At 38.3% G+C, this 22,030-nt stretch overlaps 1 protein-coding gene across 1 annotated transcript; it reads left to right on the top strand.

The window, feature by feature from the left end:
- Positions 1-8,180: 8,180 nt before the first annotated feature.
- On the top strand, positions 8,181-20,363 carry LOC140242424 (sodium/myo-inositol cotransporter 2-like). The gene is made up of 15 exons (XM_072322160.1): positions 8,181-8,285; positions 9,705-9,776; positions 10,272-10,376; positions 11,505-11,564; positions 12,150-12,254; positions 13,001-13,106; positions 13,608-13,688; positions 13,964-14,181; positions 14,832-14,967; positions 16,052-16,159; positions 16,859-17,023; positions 17,612-17,781; positions 18,406-18,618; positions 19,259-19,427; positions 20,122-20,363. The coding sequence occupies exons 1-15, from the start codon at positions 8,181-8,183 to the stop codon at positions 20,361-20,363; spliced, it is 2,055 nt and encodes a 684-aa protein (XP_072178261.1).
- The last annotated feature ends 1,667 nt before the right edge of the window (positions 20,364-22,030 follow it).

The raw sequence follows: 22,030 nt of genomic DNA on the forward strand, positions 1-22,030 counted from the left end.
TTTTTTTTTTTTTAAGTGTTTGACGATCGAATACAATTAAATCTAACGTTTGTTTACCTAAATATGACCATGATGAAATTGATTAGTTATTTTGTTGTCACTTTCTAACTAGTGTAAGAAGCATTTATTCCATATTGCCATTTAAGCTATATTTGATACCATAACGAAATAAGCCATAAGGGTATGCAGTGGCGGATCGAGGGGAGGCGAACCGGGCGCGCGTCTCCTTTTTTTGATAAAAGAAATGAAAAAAAAAAATGAAAGGGGGTGTGTGCGCCACCTTTAACTTTTTGATCCTCGTCAACCAATTGTAATGGCACCAGAAAATTGCGCTTAAGGGTTAAGTTTCTTTTTTTCTTTTTTCTTTTTTTTTTTTTGCTTGTCAGCTGATGAAACCCGGAAGTGCCATGAGAAACGAGAAAATTTGCACATAAGCTTTTTTCAAATTTATTTATTTATTTTTTGTTGCTTGTCACTTCATTAAACCTGGAAGTGACACCAGTAATATTAAACTGCTTGCCCCCCCCCCCTTTTACGAAATCCCTCGATCCGCCCCTAGTAATAACCAGTGACGCTCCTGGTGGCGCCATTTTGGGGTACGTGTGACAGGTGTGACGCCATTTAGAGGTACAAAATTAATTTGACGTGACGTAATACGCCATTAAGGGATCATTTTTTGAGGTTTCGGACGCCAGTTTGGACTGTACTGATTTTGTATAGCTAAAATTTGTTTTTACATGAAGATAATTCTCATGCGATGTAAGTATGCTCTGTCGCTTACCATGATTCGTTTTCTGTTTCATGGCTTGATATCTCATCCTATAAGTAAAGAGTTTATAGCAACATTTTACGCTAACCGAGAAGCTCAAATTTGAGTTGATTCGATAAATAATCATCAAGTTCAGTAGTCTACAAGGTACGTCTATGCGTTGACTTTATAGCTGCGCTTAAATTTCTAGCTGCAAATGATTATGTGTAGTTGATTACTTGTATTCGAAGCTGATTTATATGTTTGTTCGTTTGATTTGATAATTGTAAAACACTTCGAAACATGTTGTATTAAGCGCTATATAAATATTTCATATCATTCTTATTATTATTATCATTATCATTATTATCATTCAGATACACGTAATGAAAACAGGTTACTTCCTAAACTGTCCGAACTATTGCTGCAGAAACTGTGCTTTGATTAACAGCGGAAGGAACCTTCACGTGCATAAAAGTTAGTAATGTTTGGGTCATGTATTTTTGGTGATGTGTAAGTGCCAGTTAGTAGACGCGTTTGATATAGCAATATTTGAGTAGAGACTTGTGCTCAAAGAGTGAGATACAGTCGGGATTCTCGTTTGCAGTAACTCATTCCATCGGTGTTTAGAGGCTACGGAGAAAGTACACATGTGAAGCAAACTCTTTAGGAAACATACTCACAACAACCTTGGTGATCTTCCGACATCTTGTCAATTTGAGTTATGGATTCCGCGACCTCGAAAATCCACGGTACACTGTCTTTTGATTCGTGTCCCATTCATGTCCCGTAACAAAGTGTTTGTTGTGGCGTGACGCACGCACCTGTGTGTGTTTTTTTAGCAGTGTTATTCGACTGTCTAGGCCTATAAAGCAAACTGAACTCCAGTCCGCTGGTTGACTGCAGTGTGTGAGCCGGTATTGCACAGGCCTCCACTCGAGCTTTGTGTGGAAAACTTGTGCTTGCATGAAACAGCTACTGTGTCTGAAGGTAAATGAAAACGAATATCGAATTGTGCCGTGCAGTGCTTACTCGATTGTGTATACGCAATGTCAACAATATCCGTATGTGCGATATGTGTAACTTTTGTGATGATAAAGTAGTTGTAGTAATAACTAATATTCAATGTATGATGCAAAATTACATTGTATTTACCATCTTCATTATGCATGTGCTCTTGCTGATTTCATCATTTTAAGCATTTTGATAGTATTTTTAGTATTGGTATAACATGCTGATCATTCATTGTCCAACTGTATCCTAATATGACTTGATTTACATAGCATATTAGTCAACTTGTTTATCAATTAAGAATGAATAACAAAGACACGATAACGAAGACAGCGCAACTGCCTGCCCATTTTGGTTATTGTCGTAAACAAACTCTGTGCGTAAACGTAATTTTTTTTAACAGGAATATAAAACATGTTTTGTTTGGAGGAAGGGGGACGCGTGTACGTCACAGGAAGGTATACGGTAGCTCCACCGTGCCGGTGATATAGGGCTCACACGGGTAAATAATTCCCCATAGAGACGTGTGTTAAAATTCAAAATTCAAAGAATTCTCTAAAATAGGTGGGAGAAATGAGGTGTTTCATCTTCACTAACCTCGATAAGTGAGATATGCCTTTTCATCCATCAAATTTCCAAGGCGGGTTCTTCAGCTCAAACTCTGTCCAAGGCTCCGCAAAGCCAGACATTGAGTTCTTTTCTTTAAAAAAACAAAACAAAAAACAAAAACAAAAACAAAAAAAAAAAAAATCACCTGTTTTCTGTACATGCACCCAAAATAGTTCCTTCAAATTCCATGAGAAAAGCTTTCATCTCCAAACCAAAGTGCAGTTTGTAGAGGAATTCATACTCAATATCTGCAGCTATTCATTTTTATGCCAAACTGCATTATTTTGATTTTATCTATTGATTGATTTATTTAATAATTCTCTTTTCTTCATTTATTTTGGTATCTTTGGTACGAATTTGTGAAGAGGTCTGGGACATTCCATTTTATGTACAGGTGTGAGCCCTGATAGCGGCTTGTTGAAACTCACCGACATGACTGCGACTTATTGAAACCTGGAAAGACATCGAGGTGTTGTATTTTTTTTTTTATCAGACATTAAAAGGGCTTCTTGTCACGAACAAGGTGACTCTCAACAAGTCGCTCACCTCTACACAATCCCTCAGAGCTGATCCTCACCCAACCCCTACTCACCTTATTGTCCTCAACCTAAAGCAAAGTGCCAGAAAGCGTTTGGAGAAGTCGCCTTTTAGCTCTGCCAATAAAGACGGCACGTCAGGCGAGTTTGAACAAAAGTAAATCCTCCGTACCTTCCTAGATCAATTCACATTCTTTTAGTGCAGCCAAGGATGCAAATACTGAAACAGAGAACTACGTGACAGATTGACTGGGTTCCTTAATCCACATTTTGATATATCTGTGATACTTATGAGAGCTCACTGTGCCCAATACAAAACAACAACAACAACAACAACAACAACAACAACAACAACAACAACAACAACAACAACAACAACAAAAACAACAACAAAAACAACAACAAGAACAACAACAAGAACAACAACAACAACAACAACAACAACAACAAAAACAACAAAAACAACAAAAACAACAAAAACAACAAAAACAACAAAAACAACAAAAACAACAAACAACAAACAAACACACAAATAACCAAACAGAATTATTGTATCGACAACAGTTTTTCTTCCGTCGAGAGGAAGATCTTCCATGGTTTGAAAAACGGAATTCAATGCATGGATGCATACCACAAAGTACTCAAGTTAACAATCCATACATCAAAATTCATTCTGTTAGACATAAAGACATACAGGCCTGAGATTAACAATATACGTGTAAAGGCGTACAGTAGATCTGAAAATAGTTGGCCATTTCTCACCTTTATATGGAAACATGTTACTGAAATAATTTTTGATTCCTTGTTTTTTATGATTCACACCAATGATAACTTACATTGTAGGAGTGCCTGGAGTAGACAAGTTATTCAAAGTTACTGTTTACCAAAGGGAGCAGTGATTTAAACAAATATTCAAGTTATCACATTTGATGCATATTGTAGGTCAGTTGGATCACAAAACATCCTACAATATATAAATTTTGCAATAAAGCCTGAAATATAAGGACATTTGCTAATTGTTTTCACTAAACTATAACTGTAGACGGTTTAGTCAAGAAACAGATTTATTTTAAGTATATTGTTCATAAGTTCTACATTTCACAATTGTTAACATTGATTATACTGATAAACTTTTTTTTTTTTTTTTACACTGGTTGTTTCTCTCCCTATCTCACATTCTAGAACTATTTTAAAGCACTGAAGCTGGGTTTTTGTTTCATCTGCAAATGGTAAATAATGCCTTTAATCGTTTCATCACAAGTAATGAAAAACTACTTTTTGTTATCTGCCGTAAAGAATAAACATCATAATCGTCAAGTGCTATGGGAATTTGGTTCTGAAGTTATTGTTTCGTCGTCGTTGCTCCTCAGAAGTGAGTGAATATCTATTTTGAAGTACCGACTATTTCCAACTGCTTAGATTTACTAAAGGTTCGTTAATATGAAAATCAAAAGAAGGTGCCCATCAACGATCCTCGATTCGTTTGCAGATAAACGAACCTTCGGAACAACGAACTTTGCGAATGACGAACTTTATCTCATTTTCGGATCAACAAACCTCCGGAATAAGGAACATTCGGAAAATGGCGGATCTTAACTCTTTTCCGGGTTAACGAACCTTCGGAATGACGAACTGTAACCGTTGTAACATCGTTGGGAACCACGCAATGTGTGTCTCAGGTGCAACAATCATTTGAAAAACACTGACCCTGTCATCTCAAAATAATACAGCAAGTGGACCGAAGTCACTTCCTGTTAGTAGTCTATAATTTCGAAACTCTACCCGTCAAAAAGGGGGGTGCATGAGAAAGGTAGGCATGATTGTCTCAAAAATAAGGTACGGCTGGCATAATCTTCTTCTTTTTTTTTCGGACACATGTGTCGACTTTCGGACACAAGTCGACTTTCTACCGATGCACATACTTGCCATGTTTTCCATTCTTTTAAGTCAAAATAATGTCAAGAACAGTAAAAAAAAAAAAAAAAAAAAGTTTGCTATGGATAACCCTACTTCTACCCTGTAGAACATCCTGTGACAGGAAATAATAGAAAGTAGGTCGTTAGCGGGTCTCATGACTAAAGGTGGTTTTAGATTATTTTGCTTCTTCGTCGGTTTGTTTGTTTGTTTGTTTGTTTGGGGTTTTTGTATGTATTGCCATTATCATTGTTTATAAAAACATAATCACTACTACTACTACTACTACTACTACTACTACTACTACTACTACTACTACTACTACTACACTACTAATACTACAACTACTACTACTACTGGTATACTACTACTACTATATTCAGATAAGTTCCCATCCGTGAAACTATCATCTGTTCAGTATCTTTTAACTAATGTTGACACCGACACTATTTCATTGTCTGGTCGCACGCTGAATGTATCCAAAACGACCTTAGCTTGAGAATTGTGCTGAAATCTGATCTGGAACAATTACCGAACAAACATGGTGAGTATGTGTGGATCTCTGATGGGAGAGTGGTGGAGCAGAGAAGTTGTGAGGTACACGACAGGAGCCAGTAGGTACCGTAAAAGGTGCTTCGTTTAGAGCAGGCGCCTGATCCAGGCGCGTGAGGGACTCGCTCAATCTCTTCTTTCTCTGACCCCGTAATGACTGTGTATGACGACAGCGAGAATGTAGGAGACTTCTCAAAATACACCCGTTGTATAGGAGGGCTCGACACTAACACTAAATTTGGCGGCCCGGTATGTATTCTAGTGGCCCCGGGCCCCGGACGGCTGTGATTTAGTAGAACTATCTCGATTTTTTTTTTTTTTCGGCTTATTGAGTTTTTCGTAACATAATGCTTAGTATGTTACAATATGATGTTATAACTCTTCGTAATTTGTATAATAATATTCTGGTTTTGGGGTAAAAATGACGTAATTGAGCTTGCAAAACTACGTAACTTGATATACGTAGCAGGTAACTGCTATAGTTACGTAGTTTTGCCTGATCGTACTCCTCCTACATCTACATTGAGGCATGCAGCTTGAGAGGCTGGCAGAGCTATACACGTATCTCAAGTTCCGATCCGTATACCCGTGTGTCGTTGTACACGTATATGGGATTCTTATGGTCAGGTAGAGCTACGTATATTTTAAAAACTCTAAGATTTATCTTAATATGTGGCAATGAGCATGTATTTTGAGTTAGATAAAACATAAAAGTTTCCTTTCTGTTAGAAAACTATTCAAAGTTATATAAATCACTCTATGTAAAACGGCAGGCGTTTAAACTTTACACGTGAATATCTCAAAATCCCTTCAAACGAAATACGTAGTTTTGCCAGATCACGGCCGCGGACCACGGGCCACCTCTACTGTTGAACACTGCATAGGACCCTAGCATGTTAAGCAGAAAGTTGCCTATATACCGTATATAAGCATCGTTTCCGTTTCGAATTTTAACAAGTCGCCTTCACGTCTTCTCGTCCTCATCAAAGCGTCTAGCCGGTTTTGAGAAGGTACCTCCATGCACGCCTTTATACCGTCCAAAGGAACGAACCCTGACGAGCACGTATATACCTTTCTTTCCGTATATCTTTCTTAGTTTCATTTTGTTCTTTGATATACCTTTTAGTGAAATGTATGAATTTTCAAAACAAATTTAGAAAGCACAACATCTCCTGTCAAAGAATATGATAATCACAATGAGAACGAAATTTTTGATACAACCATTACTTTTTTCCCCCAGCCAAAGTTTGCATATACTATAAGATTTTATTCATCATTTTGCAATCATAATGCTGAATGTATTATTTCATCGATTAGAATAATTAAGATGAATCAGATATTCATTTTCATGCAAGCAATAATAAACAATGTACTTTGAATAATTACGCAGTACCCACTGCATACTAAGGATTACAACCAACACTTGTTGTCAGGCGGAAGGTCGGTGGTCTAGTGGAGATGACGCGAAATGACGGAGATCAGGAGGTCGTATAGGTTCGAATCCTGCTCGAGTATAGTACGACCATGATTCTTTTATCATGGCACTAAAAAAAAAAAGAGCAATTCAGTGCTTATTTACATCAATGTAGGGTAATTTGTCATCAGTTGCAATAATAAGCAAGGTGAACTATATAAGAATCAATGTCATAAAACAAATAACTCCTTTTCTTTTATGTACAATCAATTTCTCTCTGGGCAACATATGCCATCCTCCTACCCATCCCCCCCCCCCCCGTCTTACTCCCTAGTACTGGGCCCCGTTTTATAAAAAGTTGGTCAACTCTTGCTGGAATGACAATAGTCGTCATGGTAACGCCAAGAATCCAGCTGCGGCTTGTTTGGCTGTAGCTATGTAAATTTGTCATTTCACTAAGAGTTGCTGTCCCAACATCTTTCATAAAATGGGGGCCTGGTCTAATCGTATATTTTTTCCCCTTTACCCGCAAACTGTACACACACCCTCTCTACCCACCCATACACAAGGGGCTCAGTGCAAAGACAATAGTCACCGACAAAATTTTCTTTATCTCCATTGAAGTCGAAAGGGAGAAGAGTCATTGTCTATATTTTAATGTATTTGCAGTAGTTCATAATAACGGTTCAGTTGTGATATCAGGATCCATCTTCTAGTGCATGCATTCCACAGAAAATACACAATGATGAAGTTACCCGTTGACTACTCAAATTGAATAGAGCAAAAAAAAAAAATTATAATCAAGGCCAAATCAAGGCATTGTATTTCAGTACCATCCCACCTAAATCAACATTTGTGTGACTTTTGCCTAATTTCCTCATCCTACTATCATTGAACCATGTCCACGTGGGTAGGAAATTCACCGTGTGACCTTGACTTTAAAGACAACGTACTTTGTCACAAACAAAAAAGTATATTGTATGACATAACTGGTACTCACTGGTCTGAAAGGTGCAGAGTTGCACCCACAAAGGTGCTTTGTGTCACACGTAAAAATGCAAAGTTGAACCTATTTTTCTTAGAGTGTACAGAATGCAAGCAATGTCTACTCATGGAGCTACTAACAGTAGCTCCATGGTCTATTTATCACTATAATCATGGAAATAGTGCTGTTACAATGTGCATGTAGTATACTCAAATCTATCATAGTGATTTTTACAATTCTACTTGCGCTTGTTCTGTTGCAGCTGTCAGCCTGAAATCGGGATCCATTTCAGTGACAATATGAATGATGATTCCTCGAAACGCCACAGCCTCGGAAATCACTGAGTGAAATTCAGTGCTCATTCACTTGTCCTTGCAAACTCCCGGAAACCTTAATACCTCACCAGTCCAAATGGATGAAGGGGTAATAGAGGAAGGGAAGAGAGCCGGTCTGGTATCCTGGGACTACCTCACACTGGGCGTATATTTCCTCGTCGTTATTTCCGCCGCAATTTACGTAAGTATTCAATAATTTTCACTCATATTCGATACAAAAACTATGTAAGTAATAAAGCCTTCAAATCCTGAACATTGTTGAACTAGCACCTATTTCTCTGATCAACAGGATATTTGACCATGAGCGATGGCACCGTTATATTCTCTGATTTTACAATCATTGTCATCACTCATCACTATTATCAAGTTTTCTCAGAACTATCATAACTATTATCATTACCGTCGTCTGTTTCTATATCTATCTACATCATATTCATTATTGAAACTCCACGCCAGAGAGTCGAATGAGACATTGTGTGTATAAGTTTGTTTGTGAGAGGGGTGTTTCATGGTTGATAAATAGAAAACATACAAAACACAACAGTATTTCAATTATCAATTATCGAGTATTGAGACTATTGTAAAGCGGCAAATATCGAATAGAAATTAATGTATTATCGATTATCACATAAAAATATCGATATTAGCAATGCATTTGGATTCAGCATTTTAAGTTAGGAAACACTTCTTACACCCTATTATATGTCAAAGAATACTTGTAAAACTCTCAAAAGACATTTGAAAAAACATGCAAATGAAAGTGGGACTCATCCAGTGGCTTTTGTTGGCTCTGTAAGTTGAAATTCCATTTCATTTCATTTCATTTCATTTCATTTCATTTCATTTCATCTGTGATATTAGGAGCCACCACATACGCTGATAACGGTTACAGCTCCTTATTCCGAAGGCTGTTCAGTCCGAAGATTCCTTATTCCGAAGGTTCGTTTTTCCGAATTTCACTTTCGGATGAACAAATCTTCGGAATGACGAACCTGCGGAATAACGCCACAAATGTTCGGATTAACGAACCCTTTTTCATTTTCGGATTAACGAACCTCTAGGTATAGGGAATTTGCGTGTTTTGGATTAACGAACCTTCGGAATAACGAACCTTCGGAATATCGAACCTTCGGAATAACGAACAGCACCCGCTGATAACAATAGATGATAAAGTCAATCATGGCCTCAACAGTCTCCAGTCGACACACAGTAAATCGTTATTTAATCTCCTCTCCTCTTCAACATGAAATCAAAACGATTTTTTTTTTCACATACCTTTACAACTTTCAGAATTCAAACTGCTTTTAGAAATATAGCTGCTGAATTATTATACCCTACACACGAGTTTATGATGCACAAACCGATCGCCTGATGTGAGCTGATGAAATTAGTACGTCTGCCATTCACATTATTATGTTGTTGCAACCAATTCGGTGCAAAACATATAGGAAACTCTAAAATTCCACTGGGTTTTTGTTTTGTTTTCCGACTTTGATAAATCTATTTCTCTACTCATCTAATTTTATTCTGTTTATCAAGGACAAGACTGCATGCGGTGGAAATGCACTTAAAGTTATTGTATACATACCTTTCTTATCAGGCAAATTTCGTGACAAATCGGGGTACTGTCAGGGGCTACTTCCTAGCCGGGCAAAGTATGACATGGCTTCCGGTAAGTTAACAATCAAGTCAATTTGAAACACTATCACAAACAAAACAAAACATAAAGGCATGATAAATGCAGACTTTTGTTCGGAATACTGATTCATTTCTGAGAAAGAAAAAGAGGGAATGAGAAACAAAGGAAAGAAATTAAAAAAAAATGTCAAGGAGCATATACAGCGCCTTTGCAAAACTTCACACCATCAACCTGCTCAGTCCCTTTTCAAATGTCCTTATTGTTTTTTATTTGATTATTGCCGGCATCCACAACTGTCAGTTGTTCTTGCAGTTTTTTTGACACTTTACCTGCACAATTCCGCTTTCTGGACGCTCCATAATATGCTCGTGAATTGCCACTTGATCCACCCACAGTTATGGTTTTGCAGTACGAAATGTTTCTGGGATTTTCATAAGTGATATATATACGCTTGCTAAGTTGTATTCAGATATGCCCAATTCTATTGTACTGAAATCGTTTGATTTCCATTAATCTCTTGTCCCGCAGGTTGGCGCTTCCATTTTCGGCAGCAATATTGGCAGCGAACATTTCGTCGGCCTGGCCGGTGATGCAGCTGCCTTAGGAATATCAACAGGGGCCTTTGAGCTGAATGTGAGTCGAAACTATAGCGGAGCATATACCACCTGTGGTTTATATAAACAGACCCATCAAATTATTAATATGAGACCAACTGAAATACTTAAACATGTTCAGCGTTAAACATGGCAATCTTGTTAATTTTTGCATGGAATAGTGCGTGATTCATGATCGTAATAGTACGGTAATCAGAAAGCACCAGGTAAATAACTGCACAGACGCGAATGCAGTATTCCAGATCCCACGCAAGACAAAAATGTGTGCATAATGGCTCCATAACATTTGCTCATACGACAATAGATTGCTCTGAAATGAAATATCACACGCCAAGCCAAGCATAAATTCTACCCACAAACATAGCACTAACCCTATAATCCTAATCCTCACATCAAACTAAACCTAAAACCCTATCACAACCCTCACCCTAACCCTAAGTCCTTGGAGAAATTAAGACGGGAGCAATTGCTGCAGGAGCAAATGTCGTGTCACCGTGCATGATATGTCAGAGCTGTACCTTTTGACGGTTATGTCACCTCGTTGGAACCATTATTTTTATTCAGTCATGTGATCGTTACCTAGAACCAAAGAAGTAAAAAGAAAATGCCGCGTCTGTCAATAACAATACACTGATAGAAGGGGACATGAGGAGAGAATTGTCCTCATCTATTCATTTAATCTGTGATTATCCTTACCGCGGTTAGTGGTGGTAATGCATGATTGATTTCCCTGAATGCGACGTGATTCCCATCCATTAGAAGAGAATGAATGAATTGAGAAAGAACCCATATGAGAGCCCATATGAGTCCGACACTCGGCAAACAAGGCCCACGAGTCCGACACTGATTCAATATATGCATTTTTTCCCTATTGTGTCGGACTCGTGCTCCTATTTTTGAGTAGTGTCGGACTCATGGGCCTTATTTGCCTAGTATCGAGCTCATGGGCTATTATGTGACTCGTGGGTTGTAGACTCTTGGACCTTTTTCCAATGTCGAGCTCATGAGTCGTATGACTCGTGTCTGTCAGGCTCTTATGGAATGACCGCGCCGAGGGTCGTCATTATATTGACACTGTTCCTCCAAGGAATCAAGATTAATACCAAACAAAAAAAAAATTCTATGATATCAAATCATGATTTTACAGGGGATTTGCCTACTACAGCTGATGGGGTTTCTCTTCGTTCCAGTCTACATGGCGTCAGGAGTAAGTTTCGCCATTTTTTTTAACGTAAAACAAGGAGAGCCTAAATAAGGAGTTCGAACAACAGTTTAAATTTGAAATATCGAGTGTAAGTACGCCATCATAAGAAATCGCATCCACATGAAGCATTAAGATGTAACTAATTATTAGTGTTAAGCGGGCTGAAACAAGAATATTACCCAGCAAATCAGCAAACCAGGATGTGTTTGATATCACGGTAATCGATTAGCACTCCACTTTCTTCTCTTTATTATTTGTCTGCTGATTTATCGAAAAATGGACCCTGGTTTGCAACTAATTTATGGCACGGTGTGTAACGAGCAGTGAAATTGTATTCTTAAGCTGTGAATAAGAGGCTGGATTACTGTTCAGAGGAGAAACATCTATGCAGAGAGCAAAATGGTCTCCTTTTTTTTGAAGACTTCGAGAATTCCAAACTTTCTGCTATTCTTTAGAGTCACCCTACCCACAGTGTATGAGCCGTAGACACTGAATCCACCGTGTTTTCACAAACCGCCTTTTGTGTTTAAAATAAGTATTGAGACGGTTGAACGCATATTTTTTTTTCTTTTTTTTTTTTCAAACCAGGTTTGTACTCTACCAGAGTATATGATGAAACGTTTTGGCGGTAATCGGATTCGAGTCTACCTGGCCTGCATGTCCATTTTTGTCTACATTGTTGCGAGGATCTCGGTAAATACATTGACAACTTTATTTCTTCTTCTTTTTTCAAAGATTCAAGATGGTGTGCCGATGCAGTGAAAGTATGCTAGAAATCGCCTTACTCATTTCTTTGGTGTTACTGGAAGGGAGTGGTCTTTAACAGTATTCTTGACACATGTTGATATTGGTAATTTGGTACTTTCCCATCCAAGCTCTTGAATGCTCTGACATAGGATGTGCCTTATGTGTAAAAACACAGTTATTCCGAGATAGTGATGACTTATCATTCGTGGAATGAATTAACGTTATAACGCTTAAATACTTTCTTGTCAATTCAATTCAAATTTTTTTTAATACAAATTATTCAATATCTTTTACAGTTAAATACGAGACCCAAAGCTCTTTAACCCTTTTATATGTGTTTGTTTGTGACACGCACAATCTTAAGCTTTAAATGGCATGGTATTATCATTATCATTATTATAATACCCACACGGCTTCATTTGTCCTCCTACAATCATGCTTAAATTGTCTTCTTTCAATATAGAATGACCTTTACGGTTTTTGCTTCGAACGAATATCTGATGAAAACTGTTTCCGTCTAATCGATGTCCTCGTCAATCCCGTTAGGGCTGTTTTCTTACTTCTCAGATGCAGTGTACTGCATTAGAGCTGCAGAGCTTTAGATCAAATGGTCCTCTTTGTTATCATTGTTGTTTTGGGTATTGCAAGGAAACGAAAGTATCTTTTAAGCTCACCTGTTTTTTATCCATAAGGTTGATCTCTATTCCGGGGCTCTGTTCATCCAACAAGCTCTACAGTGGAACCAGTATGTCGCCATCATTGCTATCCTGGTGTTCGTTGGACTCTTCACATTGACAGGTTACACAACTATTTCGTAAATACCACTCGATTATGATTATGGCGGGGGGGGGGGGGTAAATTTTTAGAGAGAGAGTCTATTTGAGAGCATCTAATACCGTGAAATCACTTTACGAATACAAGATGTATGGTCCTGTCGTATAAGAGGTACTTGCCAATCGATTTACACAAGGACTGATTTGTATGTCTGATGTAGTTTGTTGTAGTAGCGCCAAATCTTTTTGTTTGTTTGTTTGGGATCGTAATGTTAAGAGGAGAGCTAGCTCTTAAAGTCCCCTAGTTCAATGCAAGAAATTCCTTCTCCATCACCAGATTGCAATACATGGGAAATGTAAATATAAATCTCTTTATTTTCCTCGTAATGAAAGAAGTGGAGAATTATTTTCAATGCATCTTTTCTTGTGTGCGTGTGTGTGTATGTAAGATGATTTTCGTCTTATTTTGAATTCTATTCTAATTTTAAATTCTATCCTTTCTTATTTTTTTTTTTCACTTTAATAGGTGGCCTCGCGGCTGTCATGTATACAGAGACCGTCCAAGTGTTTATCATGGTTACTGGCGGGGTTGTGCTGATGATCTTAAGTAAGTTGAAGGGCAAACGAAATACCAAGACCATTCTGCAGGTGTGCAGACAACATTGACCTGTGTGATTTTGAATGACAATTTATCGAACTGCATGAAAGACCACGAAATAGTAGGATATACACGTGGACATAATTTGATATTGCTTTTGTGGATATTAAAGTTACCATATCACTGCACGTGTGACTTAACTTTGACGCGGACATACTACACTGGCAACAAATTTCATGTCTCATATTTTTGCTTTATTATCCCACTTTCTTCACTGACATCAGGTTACGTAAAAATAGGCGGATTTGGCGGACTAAAAGAGCGGTATTTCCAGGCTATTCCAAACTACACGCTCTCCACGCCAAACTACACCTGCGGCTACCCACTTCCCAATGCCTTCAAGATGTTACACGAAGCCAACCCTTTCACCTCCGACTTCCCATGGCTTGGGTTTATCATTGGACAGTCAATGACATCGATGACGTACTTCTGCGCCGATCAGGTATCGACAGACTTTGTGGACGGTGTCGTGTTAATCAGATACATTCCTTACAGGGTTCTAAGGCATTTATCCCCTATAGACAACGTTATACCCCGAATTCAGATTTTTTATTAATTGAAGATGTTTGGCAATATCAATAGAACATTCAGCGACTCTTAACATATGTCCCTAACAAGTCAGTGGAACGTAATTATTTTTGATAAAGAGAATCATAGAAAATGTACTTTTGTGGAATTTTCTGTTTTCTTCATACGGTTTTCCAGTCGCGACATCACCAAGGCCCGAGTTCACGAAGCTGGTATAAATGAAACCATGGTTTAAACCATGGACAAAGACCGTGTGTTTTTCTGGGGCGCCAAGTGTCACATGGCCCATTTCGTTCCTAAATCAGTCATTTCGTCAACGAAATTACTGATTTCGTAACGAAATAGAAACTGTGACACTTGGCGCCCCATAAAAACTACGGTCTTTGTCCATGGTTTAAACCATGGTTTCAATTATACCAGCTTCGTGAATTCGGGCCTAGTGTTGACCTCTTCTCGTCTAGCAATGGTTGCAGTGCACCGAAAGTTTAATGATTTATAACTTTATATGATTTATACGGAACCATGTTAAAAGGATATTTTTTTTTTTTTTCATTTTACTCACAGGTGATGGTGCAGCGACCTCTATCGGCGAAGAATCTGTCCCACGCCCAGGGAGGGTGTGTCCTTGCTGGTTTTCTCAAACTCTTACCTCTCTTTATGATCGTCCTCCCAGGGATGATTGCCAGGGTTCTCTTTCCAGGTCAGTACTCCCTTCCCAGGTCAGTTCTCTTTTCCCAGGACAGTTCTCACTTCCCAGGTTAATTCTCTCTTCCCAGGACAGTTCTCCCTTCCCAGGTCAGCCATCTCTTCCCAGGACAGTTCTCCCTTCCCAGGTCAGTCCTCTCATTCCAGGGCAGTTCTCCCTTCCCAGGTCAGTCCTCTCATTCCAGGGCAGTTCTCCCTTCCCAGGTCAGTCCTCTCTTCCCAGGACAGTTCTCCCTTCCCAGGTCAGTCCTCTCTTCCCAGGACAGTTCTCCCTTCCCAGGTCAGTCCTCTTCCCAGGACAGTTCTCCCTTCCCAGGTCAGTCCTCTCTTCCCAGGACAGTTCTCCCTTCCCAGGTCAGTCCTCTCTTCCCATGCCAGTCCTCTGTTACCAGGTCAAATTTCCCTTCCAAGGTCAGTCCTGATCTCTCCATAGGTCAGTTCTCCCTTCCTGATCAGTTCTTTCCGAGATCAGTTATCACATCCCAGTTTGGTTTTCCCCCTCCAAGGCAGTATATCTTATTTCTGTTTTTGTTTTGTTGTGTGTGTTTTCTTAAGACGCGATTAAAGAGTCCTTTTGTGACTGTTCTCGTATAACAAGCACTTTCGTGTTGTGTGCATGTATATACTGCAAAGTCGTGTGTGTAGAATAATGTTGACGATACAAATCTCGAAACTAAAAGTAGGTCACTCGATCGGCCGTGAATATAGGGTTACAATGCCATTTGTTTTTAGAGAAGACGAATTGATCCTCCATATTTCGCAGTCACTCAGCGGCGGAGACGCATGTTCATTGACAATTGACTGCCAAATTAAGAATGAGAATGACAGTTGGGTATAGAAAAAATCACTCCCTGATTGAATCCAACATTTGTGCTCCTTTCGCTTCTCGGGACCATCTTAGATTTGTTATCACTATCATTTATTTTTCATCTCATGTACAAAGTTTAAAATGGACGGAAAACAATTATCATCAGAATAATTACCATACATGATTTGAATAAGATACCGCAGTAATATTTTGCAGTGATCAAGACTGAATTAGTTGTCTGGTGTTGCTTGGGCTACCATATCACGCATAGATACCGTGGCCTGTGCCTCCGCCGAGACCTGCCAAGCCGCCTGTGGGAACCCCAATGGATGCACCAACACCGCCTTCCCTAGTCTCGTCCTCGGAGTCATGCCACCTGGTAAACCCAGACAAATTCATTTATCAGAATGTCGACACAATATAATCTAATAAAATGCTAATCTATTTTGTTTTGTTTGGATAACTATATATCATTGTCCATTTTGTAATGTTTGTAAGATGATACAATTAGGAGCACACTGATTTTGTAATAGTATTGATATCATAATCACTATATTATAATCATCATCATGTCAATCCTCGGTCTAGGTAACATTTTACAATATTAGAATTAGTATAGCAATCAAGCGCCTAGACTTCAATGAAAAGTATGAAACACAAATTGATATCTAAATTGAGATTGACATTAAAAATTACTAGCTTCCTGTCGCAATTATACAAGACCACGATAGCGGAAAAACAGAGAATGAAGGGAGAGAGAATAAAGATGAGACAGAATTCCTTTGATCTTACCGAAAAATGAATAATCATGTAGAAAATGAACGGATGAATGAACGCACCTTATTTCATTTTCGGAACAACGAACCTTATTTAAGTTTGGAATAACGAACCTTCGAAATGCCGAACCATATTTCTTTTTAGGATTAACGAACCTCACTTTGTTTTTTGGATTCAAGGACTTTTGGAATAACGAATCTTTATTCATTTTCGGATTAACAAACTTTCTGGAAAAACTATCTGTAACCATTACGTCTGTCTTTTTCTCTGTCTGCACCTGTCTATATCTCTGGTCTGATAGGGCTCCGTGGATTAATGTTCGCCGTCATGCTCGCAGCTATTATCTGCAGCCTAATGTCTTTCTTCAACAGCATCAGCACTCTCTTTACCGTCGACATCTGGGTCTACTTCCGACAGAAGTATGGTCATCAACCATCGGTCAAGGAACTCATGATTGTGGGCAGGTGTGTGTACTGGCAAAACTTCGACCTCTTAGAGATCGCCATCTTAAAATTTCTCGATCTTTTGCCGGTCTGATCTACCGCGGTCTGACCGCGCCTACTGGGTGATGTCAAGTTTGAGTTTAAGGCTTCTTTTCCTGTTTGTGCTATCTCAACGGTAGTATCGAAAGTGAAACCCACCCATTCGCTGCCACTGTTACGTTCTATTTTGCTTTAATTTGAGTTGTACTTTTTTTTTCTGCTGATCATTTTTCATAGGATGGAAAATATGCGGACGAAGACGACAAATTTAACTCGAAGGAACTGGTTCGACTTCAATAATTACATTGATCACATAAATCATTACATTATAAGGCTTTAGAAGGAGCATGCTATCAAGGGTTTGGGGCAATAATTATAGATCGTATAGATGCAATTTAAGTCATATCTAGATTGAATCCCATAACTTGCTGTTTCGTCCGGGGATTATTGCCATAGGATTTAAATCAGCGCATAGCATTTAAAATCTTAACTGACAAACTGTGGTACGTTGACGAAACTATAGGCCTACACAAAGTCTAACTCTTGGGTGATCTACTTCTCCATTTCCAGAGTGATTGTTGTTGTCATGGTTTTCATCAGCATACTGTGGGTACCTGCAATCGAACTGCTGCAGGGTGGTGACGGCTTGAACCGTTATTTCACCCGGATAGCCGGGCGGATCTTGCCAGGTTTATGCGCTGTCTACCTGCTTGCCATACTCTGGCCAAGAGCGAACGAAATGGTGAGTAGCTAGCGACTGTTAGACAGACATCTTTACTTTTCAAAGGCGTTGGATTTCCAATTAGAGTTTAGATCGTTCTGTTGTCATAGCCTAAACAATTTAACATGCAGAAAGATATTTGCATATAATATTGAAAGCATATGAGGCCTATTAGAATCACATTTTGAGATTAAACTTATGTGAGAGAGAGAGAAAAAAGTGTTCTGCTGAGTAAAATCTAGTTTTGCATTTTAATCACAGAATGGCAGGCCTACTGTGCTCAGGTAGGTATATGTTTTGTCTACAGGAAAGCTAATAACTAACTGTTTATTTTTTTCAATGCTTTACACCTGCCATTATCATCGTCACACTACTTCGTTTTAAAATTAAAAAAACAGCTATGGTCTGTCACACATTGTTTCTTACAAATTAAAGTGTTAACGATTTCCGATGATGCTTCTGAAACTGTTAATGTGTTTATAGTTATGTCAAATACAACCTATAACTGGCCCAGTCGCAGGCCTAAATGAACACATCAGCAGCAGTAACAGCAGCAGCAGCAGCAACAACAACAACAAATACATCAGCAGCAAATTTTACACTATTCATTCTCATCTCAACTATAAGTATGTTCTACAATCACAGGGTACGTTCTGGGGACTGGTCGCCGGCGCGCTTACCGGTTTCACCCGGATTATCCTTGACTTCATCTGGCCATCGCCGGTTTGCTGGGAAGAGGATAACCGGCCTTACATCCTAAAGATGCACTATTTCTATTTTAACATGATTCTCTTCACCGTTGTCTTCACTGTCGACATTGTCGTTAGTCTTCTTACCGAGCCTCCCCCTCCTGAAATGGTAAGTGTCCTCAGAAAATGTGCTCAACATGCTTTCTTTTTTTCCCCAGTCTCGATTTCATATCTATGCAAAACACTTGAATGATAATGCAAGTTCAATATCGAATAACATGCTTTGAAATCAACTTCTGCGTTGTCTTGTGTCAGTGCAGAGAAGAGAGAGAGAGCGTGTATAATATGTGCCCGATTCTATTTAGTTCGTCTTTGAAATAATGTATTCTTCTTTGCGTTTGCTATTGTTTTTGCCTTAAGAGCTCGAGTCTTTTTTTTTTTTTTAATGCTGCCGCCAAGAAGTGTGGCAGGAGGCATGTCGTCTTTGGGTTGTCCAATCTAATGGATGGAGTAGAACTTGAGTACTAATATCAAATCGGACTGGCTACGTGGTCACAACTGGCAATTTGAGAGTATAAGCCTATACACACTTTGAAATTGACTTTTCATCTGAACAGTGCGCATGTTATGTAATCTTGTCATACTTGCCAAAATTTATTTACTGCCCATATTGCTTATGATTCTCATCTATGATAGTCATTAATTTTGAAACTGAAATGTGAAAACTGTATATTTGTAATAATGTGTGTAACTTTTATTTAAGTTTTTTTTTTTTTTTGTATATTGACTGTCATTTGTTAATTTTGCAGCTCATTCGAACGACGTATTGGGATCGATTTAGTCAAGCGAAGCGATCGGACGAACGGCGTTGTCGAGACGACTACGACGAGCTGGTAGACGATGACGGGGAGGAAGATAGCGAGCATCGACCACTAAATGTCAGGGAGAAATCGAAGACTGCTCGAATCACTGAAAACTGTGAGTATGCTGCTTTTAGATTTTAAGGAAGTTGTAGATAATCACGTGTCCATTGATTTTCGTCAATGCAATATATTAATTCATTTTGAAAGAAGATTTTATGTCCATGTTCGTTGCCTACCATACTTTTTTCGTGTTTTCTGAAGCTATGTAAACTTATACGCGTGCAAGCATAGACATATACAGTTATACAATCAGTCAGAGCTAGATGTCGTAGATATACATGCAAATGCTCTCAGTCGTTCCCTTGCGAAAAAAAGCGCACCAAAACGATCTGGTTTTTATATTAATACTGTATACTATTTTTCTGTTGGTTTGTTTTACTCGCTCTTATTATTTTGAGCTACACTATGACCTTTAAGTGTAGGGCCTATCCTTACACCGTCCTTGATCAAAAAGAATAAATTGTTTGACTGGTCATGATTATTTTACCCCCTTCCTGCGTTCTATAATCACCCCGTTCAAAAGTACACTGTAACTGATCTGTCTGGTAAAATATTTCCGTTTTTGATTAATATGTTGACATAAATATGTTGACGGTGCGCGCGCACACACATACACTCACACACACCCTCACACATACACACACACGCTCACACACAAACTAAGATCGTCAAAGGAATGTTACACTTTTATTACACCATTTACACCATTATATTTTTATCCTTACCTTTCCTTTTGACCACCACCACAGTAAATACGGACGCAGACGACAGGGGTGTCTTCCGACGTACACTCCAGCGGTGCTGCGGTTGTGATGACTGGCGGAGTGGGGAAGACTCGCCACCGACCAGCGGCTTTCATGAGGGCAAGAGCCTACCAGAGGTCATGGCGGCTATGGAGCAGAAGCCGCGGGTGAAGATTTTCATCTACGTAATGATGAGCCTCGCCATTTTCCTTGCTGCCTTCACTACCCTCTTCTTCACCGTATTGTGACGTATGGTGACGTAGCTCTTGTCAAAATCCCGGTTGTGAATCGGGACACATCTCATAGTAAAATGGGCTGATTATTTAATGGTTGTGAGATTAACTTATCAATATTAGATAATAGGTCAGATTTGTATGGTGTCATTCGTATTCATGTTTTTTTAAACAAAAAATTCACTTCTAAGCCTACACGGAATAAACGAATATAATTTATGTTAGACTCAGTGCAATTTTCTATATTTTATCATGTTAGCCTTTCCATTACGATGAGAAAATGTTGTAAAAGGCAAATGTAGGCCTAAATTCTCACTAGGAATCTATAAACAATGTAAGAAAGGTGTCGAGGGCTTGTAAATGCAAATTCATGGCATTTGTAAAAAGGAAGAAGAAAAAAAAAACAGTCGTGTATTGAATAGGAATCTATTATAAATGAGCCTAACACTGATTGCAATAAACAGATTGTGTGTTATTCCTTTTTATCAACATAAAGTTTCGCTATTTTCAATTCAGAATCATACGCTGCATTCTTGGGGTCACATCCTACTTGAATGGGATTGCTATATCCAGTTCTGTTGAACCTATATTCGTTCTGATACAGTGTCAGAATGTTTTGAATTTGTTTTGGGTATGTCCAGTAATGCAACAATGCCTTGAAACCTTTAAAAAAACATACCTTCTTTGATAAGTCAATTCTAAATTTAATAATCAATACTAATTTTCTATTTGGTACCTATTTGGTGAGCCCCATGTATTCACTTTTGAAGGACTACTTTATTCTAAACACTATTTTTCACCACTAGATGTACGAACGAACAGCACATTAATGTGCATCACTGTATATGTATATGTATATATATATATATATATATATATATATATATATATATATATATATATATATATATATATATATATGTGTGTGTGTGTGATGATTATCTTCTTGCCTTTGATTTGGGAAAAGTCCAATAAAATATTAATTTGATAAACTTAATTACAGCTGGCAATCTATCAACAGATTACAGTGCTTCCTTTGTCTTTTGAAGTTCTACTAAAGTGTTTCCTAAAGATAATATTTGTAATTCAGATGAAATCAAATAAAATTCTACACACAAACACACTCGAGTGCACACACACACAGACACACATTGTATATTATACATCAAATAGATTTTATAAAATCTCTTTGATGTATTTATATACCATATGTATAACTATTTTAATGCAGAACAAAAAGAACATTAGACACAATTATGAAAAGAACTAGCATTGATATAATTTCTTTCATCTTTTATTATCATTCAAAGGGTCACATGATCCACAAAAAATCCCCCACAAAAAAACAATGAAATGAACAAATCGTTAAGACATCAATCCCTGCATATATCAGTGTATGCTTTTCTGGTAATGTTGTATTCATTTTCAGTATTATTTGTCACTTTTCACGGCTCTTCCACACCATATCGAGATATCCACAGACCATTCCTTCGTGTAAGGGTGTAACCTCACAAAGTTCAACACCACATACAAACGTGGTGATGTTACCATTGCATTTTCACGACATAAAAAAAAAAGATAAACAGGAACAATGAAATAATGTATGATAATCACTATAATATTACTGCAGAGAGGACGACGATCTGACACGATTAGACAAAATATGGAGAAGAGGTGGTTTT

The sequence above is a fragment of the Diadema setosum genome, chromosome 19 (assembly GCF_964275005.1).
Source record: "Diadema setosum chromosome 19, eeDiaSeto1, whole genome shotgun sequence".
NCBI classification, from domain to species: domain Eukaryota; kingdom Metazoa; phylum Echinodermata; class Echinoidea; order Diadematoida; family Diadematidae; genus Diadema; species Diadema setosum.

Excerpts from the sequence above, each read along its gene's own strand:
- LOC140242424 (XM_072322160.1), top strand. The coding sequence starts at position 8,181 with ATGGATGAAGGGGTAATAGAGGAAGGGAAGAGAGCCGGTCTGGTATCC. Across the intron at positions 14,968-16,051 it reads TGCCAGGGTTCTCTTTCCAG|ATACCGTGGCCTGTGCCTCC; the intron begins GTCAGTACTCCC and ends TATCACGCATAG. Across the intron at positions 16,160-16,858 it reads CCTCGGAGTCATGCCACCTG|GGCTCCGTGGATTAATGTTC; the intron begins GTAAACCCAGAC and ends CTGGTCTGATAG.